The following is a 12,928-nucleotide window of genomic DNA, read 5'->3' as shown; positions in this document are numbered from 1 at the left end:
TACTTCCCCCTTTATTTATTACCTCAGCCACGAGTTTCCTGATGAGTTTATGGTCTCGTTCTACTTTTCACGTCCTTGTTTTTCTCCGTTTCTCCGAGTTTTGAAAGTTCATCCAACCTGTAATAATGGCTCAGACATCTTCTCCAGTTCAGGGAACAAAATGTACACACAAACGTTTTGTTAAATATCCAAATGTGAGCTAACAGCAACTTTTTGAAAACTTTTGCCTCAGTTTGACAAATGTAACATCATCCCTCTTTAATCTTTAATCTCCAACCCAGATTCCCGGTCTCCCTCTCATGAACGACCCAGGTCCTGCTTCAGCCCTCCAGCCATGGACCTCAGCCTGTCACCTTCGTCCCGCCACGCCTCCTCCCTCTCCCCGTCTCCCTCCTCACCCTCCTCCCTCTCCCCCTCCTCTCCCATGGAGTCCCCCCACAGCAGCAGGAGCCCTCAGCCACACCTCTTCTCACGGGTGAGTCCGGTCGTGTTCGATGGTCTCCACCACACTTCCGCGTTTCATTTTTAAAGTGGACTTTTTAGATTTGATTTCACATATTGAATTTGATGCTCAGTGTGGCTTCGTGGAGGATGTGGAGCACTCAGAGCGCCTCACAATCTCCATATCTGGTTTGGAGATGCGATTAGAAAGAAACCTTATCCGTTCCACTGCTGTGATTCGCGAGCGCTGTTACACACTGATAGCAAACGCCGGCGAGGTCAAGTCTCATAAATGATTGTCGCTCACAAATAAAGAGTCCTGCGGGGCTCTGGCATCGCTCACATAAGTCGAGTGTTTATTTTGATTAGTGAAACAATTCGTGGGAGAGGAAATGATCTCATGTTGCAAATGATGCATGTTGCATGATGCAAATTTGGTGAAACAGGGGCCACGTTTTATGATTTCAGTGCAGTCGGTTAAAGTTTCTGATGAAAAGCACCGAAACGTCAGATACGGATGTGTTGCAAAATGAGCACCGTGCAGAGAAAAGACAAAAAAAAAGAACACAGCCAGTGTCGATATCCAGAAATGAAAATGTGTATAATCATAATCAAGCCTCGTACAGCTAAAAGATTTTGACAGCTTTTCTTTTTAAAGAAAGTGAAAGAATAACAGATAAAAAGCAAAATATATACTTTTGTTTATAAGAATAATAAGTAAAAGCATGTCTAAAAAAACCTGTTGAATAAATAGAAAGTCAAATTAAATCAGAATTATCAATTTATATCACATTTTACAATTAATTAATGCCTGCATTTATTTTTCACCATCATTTTTGATCCAACCATTTATATGTTTTTTTTTTGTTTGTTTTGTTTTTCTTATTTTGGCAGTTTGAGTCCTCCATACATGACAAGTGTCGCTGCAGGCTAAAGGAATAGTTTGACATTTTCCAGAAATTTGCTTATCTGCTACATAATCTGCACCACTCTCATTCTTGTGCTGTCAATATGATGCTACAGCCAGCAGCCCGTTAGCGTAGCTTAGCATAAAGCCTGGACACCCGGAGGAAACACATCTGTCTGAGGCTTGTTTTTAAAATAATTCTATAAATGCTAATCATCTTGGGATATGCCATCGTTCTGTTCTTTGACGCTTCATGATGAGCGATACTTTTTCACATCGTCAAACTGTTCACACATCGTCATTTTCTAAGATTACAGGTGCTTTAAATCGTTTCTGTCACGCAGAGGTAATCTTGAAAGCAGACAGCTCTGTGCGTCTTCATGTCAGCAGTTCATCTCGTTCTATAACCACAGTTCTTCTCTCCAGCCGGCCGCTTGATTGTGTCTGAATGCGCTCCGCTCTCCTTCGACAGGACTGAATTGAATTGGGATCCGGGGAGTCAATCTAATTTGTCGGTGCAGTGTCTGCACACAGCACACAGCCGTCCAGTGACTCTGGCTAAATCAAATTCTAGCCGTTGCTCGAGTGGTAAAACATGAAACACTCGGCCTCTTTGTTAGAGCATCAAATCCTCTCTTTTGGCCCAGATCCATCGTTCAGCTCAGAAAGTACCAATTTTAAACTGTCAAACACATTAAAGTGGGCCGTGGGAAGCGCTCATTATATCCCCCAGACATGCCTCAAAGATGTCTTTGAAAGTGTTGGCAGCAGCTTTTTTTTTTTATATACATTATAACTAACTTAGCTGAGCAGTGTGAGTTTCTCCTCCGATTTTAAACATGCAGAAGTGCAACTAAACAACAAATTTGACAATATTGAAGGGATCAGAAGCGTGAGTATCCCGTAAACAAGGCAAACTAGTGATATTTCAAGACTTTCAGCTTCACCAGATAATTTTTCTTTTCAGTGAGGTCAAAGATGAGGCACCACAGGGTCCAACACTAGGCCCACTCCTGCTGGAGGCTCGCAGTTATGTGTTAAAAATAATACCTGACATCTCCGCCTCTGACTCACGAGTTCGAGGTCGTCCTCCTCTGTTGACGCGCCTCTCTTCGTCCTCAACCTTTTGCAGGAGCCGGCTCGTCATCGAGGCGTGGAGGGCAGAGCTTCACCACAGGGCTTTCCGTTCTACCTGCCGATCGGAAGTCCGCCGAGGGCGTACAGCTTCCCCTCGTCCATGTTCATCAGTCAGAACCGAGAGAAGCAGGTTTCACCGGAGCCCTCATTGGATGGTCAGCTGGCCTGCCGCTGGATGAAGGTAAATGTACACGGAGGAGCTCGTGTCAGATTCGCAGTTTACAGTTCAGCAAATAATGCAAAATGCTGCATTCTCCACCACATTCACCTCACAGTCATCTCACACAACATACAAGAAACAGTCTGAGATGAGCAGGCAGCCCTCATCAGTCATCAACAAGTCAAGCTGCACTGAATTTATACTGCAGGACAAATGTTGCAAAAAGGATCATTCTGAGATTTTAAAGACTTAACTGTGAAATATTACAAGGAGCTTCACAACATGAAAACTCAAACAGCAAATGATTAGACAGCAAGAAAAACTGCAATAAGTGGTGAACATAAAAGTTATTGTAACAACGATCAAGTTAAAGATAATATGTAAATGTTTTTTATGTCTCTGTGCATTTATTCAGGTCGAGACACTCGTGTTTTAAATTAAAGTCAGTGATGTTACTTCAAGTCATTATTACTATGAGTTCAAAACAAAGGAAACACTCGATGCGAAGCCACAGAAAACAACATGAAAACTACAGCATGCATGCAGTCAGTAAAGTTCAGTCAGCTGAGCTCAGTCCGTGCATCACTTCTCTGTCCTGCAGTGCCACCTGCTGTTCGACTCACTGCAGGACTTGGTGGATCACATCAACGACTTCCACGTGAAGCCCGATAAGGACTCCGGTTACTGCTGCCAGTGGGAGGGCTGCGCTCGCAACGGGAGAGGCTTCAACGCCAGGTGTGTTCACGCTGTCTGGACCGAACCGAGTCACTCCAAACACGCAAACATGACCCGTCTTAATACGAACTGACTAAACTGTGCACATGAATCTTAAACCTAGTGACTGAACACAAGCAAATCAACAATATTGAGTTAAGAGCCCTAATTTTTAAGTGTTATTTTTTGCATTTTATTAAGCTGTACTTTGCAGTATTGTTAAAAAAAAACAAAAAACATTTATAGATCACAACAACAAAAGCAGCTCATGATAATTATCACTTATTGGTGATTTGTTGTTTTATTTTTAAATTAAAACAAAAAATGTCATAAACAGGAGGATGTCGACCATCAGCACTCAAAATGATGTCTGGAAATTACTCGTGTAACAATAATAACATCAATAATTCCAGTAAGATAATACAATACAATATAATATATGATAATATATATATATATAATATGTAATAGTGTTATTTACATAGCACTAAAAATGAATAAATGGAGATAAGTTAACTCATACAAACACATGAAGATAAATCACCTAAATTAATTAAGTATATTTAAAAAAAAAAAAAAAAGAAGAAGCTAATTATTAATAGAGAAGATGCAGATTTTTGCACAAAGAGCTTTTTGTTCTGGAGTTGATGTCAGCTGAAGCTCAACACCTCTTCAGTCGAGGACCCAGACAGCAAACAGGACCAGGATCCTGGTTCCTGGTTCCTGACAACCGACCCAGCAGCTCCTCTGTAGAGTCGGGGGGGGTTTGGCCACCAGGCGTGGTTTCCAGGCAAATAGTCAAAAACACACAAAGTAAATACAGCCTCATATTTGAGAGGCCAGATAACCAGATCAAGTTACAACTGTGTACACAACACAGGGTGTTCTGAATACTGCAGTTGTCATTCATTAATATTTTGTCAATTAACTTATAATGATTAGTTTCCGCACCGACTAACATCTATATATTAAGTAATATTAATGTTTATATATTCTGTATCTGCTTTCTCTCAGTGTTCGTTTCAAGTATCTATCAAGTAAATATCTTCATCCTTAGTCACCCTCAAATAATCTGCTCATCTTCTTTTGAAACTTTTGGATCTTCGCTCGCATTAAAAATAAAGTTTGTTGGTGCTGATCCAGTTTGTAAGACGCCTTCTGTCCTCTGCGTCTGTCGGGTCAAGGACGTTTGCCAGACGCAGAACAGGAAGTACAGTGGTATCAGCAAAGAGGAACATCGGCTGAAAACAAAGATGAACGATACTGCAGAGCGTACAAACATGAAGGAGTTGAAACCGCAATTTACACAATCAGCATTTCTGTTGTATTGTGTTCGGCGCAGCTCAGATATCAGCCGCCACATCCCCAGAAAAAAAAAACATCTCAAAAGCAGAGTATTGTGTGTTTGGGTGCGTGCGTTCTATAAACACATTTTCTTTTCCACGTTTCATGTTTCACAGGTATAAAATGCTGATCCACATCCGCACACACACCAATGAGAAGCCGCACCATTGTCCCACCTGTAACAAGAGCTTCTCGCGTCTGGAGAACCTGAAGATACACACCCGCTCGCACACAGGTGAGTCCAAGGAAGTTTCAAAGAGAGTTCAACCACTACCGCTCGTAACTCTGTTCTCAGGAGCGAGTGGGGCAAGAACTGGAAATGGGATTGAGCCGAAATCTACTTCTGACATCCTGACTTTTAGTCCCTGGAAGAGAGATGGTGTGTCTTCGCTTCGTCCCCCGTGTACAGAAACGTTACGGAAACAGGAGAGTCAGGAGAGACAATCAGACATCACACAGCCTTCTTATAGCATCAAATAACTAATTAAAACCAACACTTAAACATACATCAGACTAGATATGCTACAACAATCAGAGGAGAAATCTGGGCGGAGAGATACTCGAAGATTATCTGTCAACGTGAAAGGTTTACAGGTCCAGTCTTAAACCTTAAATATCTGTCACTCTGTTGATCCAGACTGAAGTATCTCGACAACTACTTGATAGATAACAAATTCAATACGGACATTCACGGTGCCCGGATGATGAATCGCAAAGACTTATCTTAGATTAATTTAGTTAATCCTCTGAAGTTTACTCCATAACCACGATGAGGTTGAACTTTTTGTCCTTTTAATGAACTTTCTCAGTAATTGTTGGAAGGAGTGTAAAGAACATCTGAACATTCGGGGTCCCCAGAAGATAAATCGTTTTGACTTTGACCCTCTGACATTTCAGCCAGTGTCATCATCAGGTCAGAAATTAGAAGTTTATTCCATTTTCTCTTTACCAGTTCCTCAACTGTGTGCCTGATATAAGAGCTCGGTGCGACAGGGAAATGATACTGTGAATGGTCTTTTAAACAGCATATCAGATAAAATTCATACTAAGCAAAGGTTTGCTTCAACTTAAACTCAATATTCTGTCAGACCCCCGATGTGATGTTATAAACACACAAGTTGCATTTTTTCTGATCGATTTAATAAGTTACGTATATATACCATGAAAACTGAATTATTTATTCTACATTTGTTTGTTTCTGTCTGTCAGTAAATTCAGCTGCAGTGATTGGCTGTCTACTAATAAAATTAATTGCCAGCTCAGTCAGTCAGGTTGAGTCATTTTCTAAGACAAAGAAAAAGTCAAAATCCTAGTAAATGTTTTAGTAAACTGAATATATTCGGGTTGTGGACAAAACAAGACATCTGCTGACGTCATCTTTTGGGAAAACACAGATTTTCTGACATTTTTACTGTTTCTATTTCTTCTCTCACCGTCAAATAAAGGCAAATGCCAAAAAATTACCTTAAAAAAAACAACACTTTAAATCCCTTTTATTTGTGTTTGAATTAGGGCTGTCACATTAACAGATTGTCACCATGGTTATCGTGGACCAAACACATTCACAGTAATACTCTCATCATGATGTCAGTAAAATAAACTGCTCTTTCAGCCAATAAGTGAGTCACAAAATACGAGTGTGAGGAGTTGAAAGAGAGTCCGTAAACGTGACTTTAAGAAAATAATAGATAAATAAATAGATAATGATAAAAGGTCAACCAGATGAACTGATAAAAAAAAAGAAAATTAAAACATCTCAACATCTGTGCTGGATTACTCATGCGGTACTGTCATATGTGTGTTATTATCAGAATATCAACATGTCATTTTTTAATAATCAAGATTATTGTCAGTGCCGTCATAGCGTGACAGCTCTACTTTCTTTCAGTCCTTCACCAGACACACCAGAGTTTTAGTCTGAAACAAAGAGGCGGTGAGTAGGACCGTTCTCACAAACAGCAGACGGACATCAGAGAAAACATCGAGGAGGGTTTTAAGAACAGGTTTTTAATAATGGAGCAATATTTACATGTATCGCTTGAGCGGCAGTGTTTTCGAAACCTGATCCTCAGGTGGACGAAGCACTCCCTGATGAGTTGGTCCTCAGATATAGAAACCTTCCCACAGTTCAAATAACTTAATCAAATACAAATGGTGCCTTTTCTTTTTGCGTACTAGACCTCAGTTTGATATTCGACATTCGACATATTTGAAATTCCTGTCCGTGCACACGAGGAACTGTCAGATAGGATCGTGTACAAGGGGAGTGAAACCGCAGGTTGTTGTAAAAACACAGCTTAGCCTTCTTCTGCGAGCTCACACGTCGAGCGTTTACACATCTCATACTAAAGAGAACCACTCGGCCTCTGACGGCTGTGGCGTCAAGTCATCTATGTGCTGTGACAAAGCACACACAGCAACCATGGTAAATGTGATACCTATGAGTACTTGCCAAGCAGTGACGCAAGAAACAATCATTTCCTCATTTTAAAGGCTCACCCGGAATTTGACTGATGTTAGCCGAGAGACTGCGTTGTGATGGGAGCACACGACAACAATCCACGATCACTTAGCGGTGATTGCTACATGATCGTACGAATGCTCAGTAAAAAAAACCCAATCTGCAGTAAAAAAAAACATTCGTTTAGTCAGGAAAGTACCAACAAGTCACACCTGAGTTAAAGTAAAGAAATTGTGCTAATACACAGAATTATTTTCTTTTTAAGTGAAAGGCACCATTAAAAAATATTCGATCTTAAGCATGAGTAAAAGTAAATTATACATATATTTCTATGTATGTATATACTGATAATCCACCTGGCTGGTTAGTGGCTCCGTTTTTCAGCTGTTTTCAGATCATCAGTGTTTTTCGTAAATTATAAATATGTTTTCACTACACGACTTGGATAGAGGATGAAACTCTGCCCAGAATAAACCTGATATACTTTTGTTGCAGATTCAGATAAAGGGGCGGAGGTATGCTCTCTACTGACTGCCATTCTGGTCCAAAAGGTCAAATATTTGCCTCCAAGAAGTATCTGAGCGGAGGCATGACAGCTGAGAGCTGGAAATGGGAATACTCATGTAAAATACAAGTACCTCAAACTTGTAGTAATAAGCGTAGAGCTTGTACTTAGTCACATTCCATCGCTGGCCACAGTGACAACAGGATATAAATAATAACATCAGACAGTCGGGCAGAATCCTGAACCGTAACTGATATTGTCTTTCTTTTGTTTCGACCTGCAGTGAGACTTGTTCCTGTCTGCTTTCTCTGTCTTTGTTTGTATTTATTTTACTGTAATTGAGTATTGTATTCATTCTCCCGTCCCTCTGACTCTTTGTTTCGTTGTTCTTATCTCTCTCCTCCTCCTCCTCCTCCTCCTCCTCCAGGAGAGAAACCCTACATCTGCCCTTATGAAGGCTGCAGCAAACGTTACTCCAACTCCAGCGACCGCTTCAAACACACGCGCACCCACTACGTTGACAAGCCTTACTACTGCAAGATGGCAGGCTGCCTGAAGCGCTACACAGACCCCAGCTCGCTACGCAAGCACATCAAGGCACACGGGCACTTCGTTGCCCAGGAGCAAGGCACTCCGAGCAGGCTGGGGACGGGTCTGGGCCTCCCCGGGCACCAGAGCACCGCCGAACTGCCACCTGTAGGCGGAACCCACATCATCATCCCCGGGGCTGCTGCGGCTCTTCTCGGAGGCCTCGGGACCTCTTTGCCTCTCTCCGCCTTTTGCCATGCCCGAGCCCTGGGCCACCACGGGGCGCCACTCTTCTCCGTGGGTGGAGGCGGAGGCGGCAGGATGGGGCCGCTCGGCCTCGCGGACTCTCCCCTGTTGCACTTTGGACTTTCAGCTGCGTCGATGTTAGGCCTGGGAGCTCTGAGAGGGCTGGGACAGATGGCGGGCAAGGCGATGGAGGGCGAGGAGGAAGAGGATGATGGAGAGGAGGGGGAAGTGCTGAACCTGTCTGCAGGGGTGGGGTCCAGGCGAGGCGACCCGCTGTCCTGGGTGGTTGTTCCGCCGAGGGCCCTCCTCCTCAAACCAGCTGTCGTCAGCTAGAATGTGCACTCAGCATCACATAGAACTAGGGGGGTGTGTGTGGTTTTTTTTCCACGTTTGCATGAATGTGTGTCCGTGTGTTTGTGTGTGTGTGTGCTCACAGCCATACATGCAGGATTACAATGAGTGTGTGTGTGTGTGTGTGTGTGTGTGTGTGTGTACATGGGAGGGATCAACGGTCGCCTGCAGAGCCATAAAACAAACACTTCAGTCATTCCAGAAGCACCTGAAGACAGACTGAAAGACCAAGACGTCTCTTTGTGTCGGCTGAACAAAACCTAACACACCCTCTCTGGGTGTTGGGTCGCTAAAACTGTTAAAGGGCCAATTCACACAAATTTCGAAGGAAACGTGCTCATCCCAAGAGGTGTCCCGCCATGCAGATCAGTTTTTGTCAGCTGACGTTTTTAGTTGTCCTGAAAGCAGCACTAAAACATCTCTGAGGTGCTTGCTTTTGGACGTCGCAGTGTTACGAGACTTACAAATCAAATTCCGGAGGCGGAGGATGTTTTTCAAGGTTGATATCTCGAAACCGTGGACACAAACAACAAACAAACATCCTCATACTTTAACAACTGAATAGGTCAATCACCAGCGACTCCCAAATGACCAATCAATCACCAATCCCTAAATAACACGGCTAGACACTAAAACTACTCGGTTAGGTTTAGGGAAACATCGTGATCTGGATTATGAAACGTACCCAACCACATCCATCTGCATGGCCTGATGGGATTTGAGTGAGCTGACCCTTTGACATCCCTCGATTCTCCTCCGGTTCACGGCAGACAATCACCTGCGTTAGATTTACTAAACCAGGTCATGAAAAGAGCAGGTACACTAACCACTTTGTAGTTTTTATGTTCGACAACCCCCATCGACTGCTTCTACAGACCCACTCATGGATACATACGGGGAAAGGCAGGAACATGGGGAGCGATAACAGATATAATCCATACACAACTAAAAACGTAACATTTAGGAATATGCAGCGTGGCAATTAAGATCCATCTTCAGTGTTTTTCCTCTCAGATGAGGTTAAGAATTTGTACACGTGAGGGGGTTCAATTACCAAAAACTACTAAAAAAAAAAAAAAAAAGACAGTTGCTGTTATTTTAAAACAACAGTTTACAAGATGTTCATGTGTTTAAGATAATTTTACGCAGTCGTCTGGTCAGAAAATTGATTTTTGCAATGTGCACCGAGCAAAAAAACCCCCTTACCTGCCTCATTCTCAAGCCCACGGCACACTTAAAGGTCCCATATTGTATTTTCAGGTTCATCAATTACGAAATACAGGCTCCACCCGCCGTGTGTCTACATCGGCTCTGCGGATGTTTTGCAACCACGGCTGTGACTGTGTGCTTCACAACTTTAAGGAAGTTCCCGATGACTCGTTTAAAGGTGGTTTCTGAACACAGGCTGTGTGCGTTTCTTTGTAGACTGACCGTGTTTTGATGCCCGACAATATGGGACCTTTAATAAACTGCCCCTTCAAGGAAAACTGAACCCCAGGAGGTTAAACGCCACACATCATCATCATCATGCTGCAGGAAAGTGATCTCAGTGTTGCTCTCAGCTGATCTGTAGCTTGTTAACACCGAGAGACCTCGACTCAGTCCGGGACATTAACGACACTACGATGTGTGACAAGAGATTACAATCCACACAGAGCTAACCCCGGTTCGACCATGTGATTTCTTTCAAGTCGCAAGGAGAAAGAAAAAGAAACTCTGTTGACGCAACTGAATGTAGGTTTAACGCAACTCCCTCGCTCGCATTTTATCTCAGCTGTTTGCTCTTCCATTCAGTCATTCCCCCGACAATGATCTGGACAGGATCAGCGCTGCCTCTCGACGTGGCATTTGATTGATAAGGACAACGTTCGTCCCAGAACAAGGTCGACAAAGGTGTGTATTAGGCAACAATGAGTACACATTGGCTTCAGGTGAATGTTGAAGAGTGAAAAGGTACATAAGAAGAAGCCAAACAAACGGTTGCAAGTATTTTGTTAAGGGTGAATGTTTGACAATGGCCACATGCGGCCAGTATCTGTGTTGATTTATCTTGTATTCTCGTTTGCACATCGATTTATCCTCGTCAGTATTTCAAACGTGTCCAAGTGCCTTGTGTTCTCCGCTGAAATATATCACGCAATATATGAACAAGTATTTACACAAATGTAAAGTGTATAAATGTAGCCGACTTTTCATTACATTTTAGGAAAACTGAAATTGAATAACTTGACAACAGATGTGATTTGTACATCGGGGCCACCGCAACACTTTCCAAGGGCGTCACCGGTGTTGACGACTACGACAATGACTCCATGTCAATAAACACAAACAACTGAAAAAAAAAAATGTCTTTCTCCTGTTGTGTTCCAGAGTCTCATTTATATAATTTCAAAGTGAGTCTGAAGGCCTTTTTTTCAACGGTGTGTTTTCCTTCGATTCATAAAAAAGACGGTGAGCATGAAAAGTCTTTTTTCAAGCAGGTTCAAATAAAATCCTCACGTCTCAAATCAGCTCAAGCTGATGATGACTTCTCCTTGTGGTGTTTATTCAGGAAAGGTTAAGGACTTTTAGGAGGATGCGATCACAGCCAGGATGTTGCAGATCGGAAGGTTTGTCGCCTACATGTCGACATGGAAGTGTAGAGAGACAGAACTGTGGCTGATAGTAAAAAAGAAATCGTCTGGACATTAATTCCTCAAGTGCTTTGCGTTCAATGCAAATAGACGTAATAAACAAAACACTCTTTCGGGTATTACGTCTGTTTGCATTGAACTTATTTATTGATGCAAAGTGTATGAAAAATAATCCCTCAAACCTTAAATCAATAAATCATTTCCAATAGCTTGTAAAGCTAATGTGTGGTGCACCACAGGACGAAACGTGAGTCACCTAAAATCCCCTCTGCTAAGTCTAGTCTTCATTTCTACATCAGAGTAAAGCTTAATGATTAACTACTTACATGTGGTCAAAGTGAATCGTACTGTAAGTTTTTATTTCATCGAAAATGGAAAAGTAAAACGAAATTCTTGTGAAAATATTGATGATTAAAACAAAGATGGATTCCAGATGGGTTTATGACTCAGCAGAGACAGAGTGACTATTGTTTTTCTCGGTGCGATGGATCGTCACAGGAGATAATCCCACACCAAGCTGACACTGGGACGTGCCACATCTGTCTTGATGAGTATAATGTGACGGACTAAACAAATGTTACTGTCTGGATGAAGGTCCAGTTGACCAAAACACAAGCGTCAACGAACTGCGACGCTGAACAGGAGAAGAATGTGATCTGTCAAGTACGTACCTTTTATTTTCTTCTAACACTTCTAACGTCTGTAATTGTAAAGTTTCTATCCATTTTTTTTTTTTTTCATTTATCACCTTGACTTGTTTCTCTCTACATGAAGCTTCAAGTCTGCTGATTCTAGATTAGGTTTCTTACAGTTTCAAGTAGTTTTTTAAAAGTTCATGAGCTTGATATTTTAGGGGAAATATACTCATCGTGGGGGGTCGAAGGCCACAGATGACGCTGGCTCAAATATCGGCCCCGACTCAGTAGATGGTGAGAGGTTTTATTTGAGAAGCCACAGTCGCCTGCAATAAAACGGCAGTTTGTGAAAAGGACTCACACGGTTTTGTTATTATGTGACATTGATATTCATTTGTGGTTAGATGAAAAGAGAGAGAGCTCATCAGTTGAGGGATTTTTACGCCGACCTTTACCTGGTGGATGTACATGAAGGAGTGAAGGTATGAAATGAAGTAGCTTCACTTAACTAACTACAAAATTGTGTTTTAAATACGTAAAGGTCAAACAATGAGGTACGTGAAATATTGCGACACAGTTAAAAAGGCTGTTGACTTCTTAGTGTATATAAGAAAGTTTTTTTCCCCTAAATTCCTAAATGAAATGGGGACCGTCTCTTTAAAAAGTCTGCATGTTCTACCTATAAAAACTCCCATCACCAGATTTAACTCAGTGAACTGGATGCATATTTGTTTCTTTTGTCATTAGCCGACTTTGTTCTCTTAATGTCAACGACAAGCTGATGAAACACTGACATGCGAAACAGTACCAAGAGAGAATTATACAAGCTGGGAAAGGAGACTGGGATTGCAAATGGATGCAACTAT

The 12,928-nt window shown here is 42.0% G+C and overlaps 1 protein-coding gene across 1 annotated transcript in view; it reads left to right on the top strand.

Moving 5' to 3' along the window:
• Window positions 1-9,857, top strand: part of LOC119028490 (zinc finger protein GLIS2-like) — a 29,611-nt gene extending 19,754 nt beyond the window's left edge. Inside the window, exons 3-7 of the mRNA XM_037114582.1 lie at window positions 282-475; window positions 2,481-2,666; window positions 3,247-3,380; window positions 4,820-4,938; window positions 8,097-9,857. Coding sequence (XP_036970477.1) covers window positions 282-475; window positions 2,481-2,666; window positions 3,247-3,380; window positions 4,820-4,938; window positions 8,097-8,776 — 1,313 coding nt within the window. The 3' untranslated portion in view covers window positions 8,777-9,857. The remainder of the gene's footprint in view (window positions 1-281; window positions 476-2,480; window positions 2,667-3,246; window positions 3,381-4,819; window positions 4,939-8,096) is intronic.
• Window positions 9,858-12,928: the final 3,071 nt, after the last annotated feature.

Source organism: Acanthopagrus latus, chromosome 1 (assembly GCF_904848185.1).
Source record: "Acanthopagrus latus isolate v.2019 chromosome 1, fAcaLat1.1, whole genome shotgun sequence".
Lineage (NCBI taxonomy): Eukaryota > Metazoa > Chordata > Actinopteri > Spariformes > Sparidae > Acanthopagrus > Acanthopagrus latus.
The sequence above is the reverse complement of the archived record's forward strand: the minus strand, read 5'-3'. Positions and strand labels throughout refer to the sequence as shown.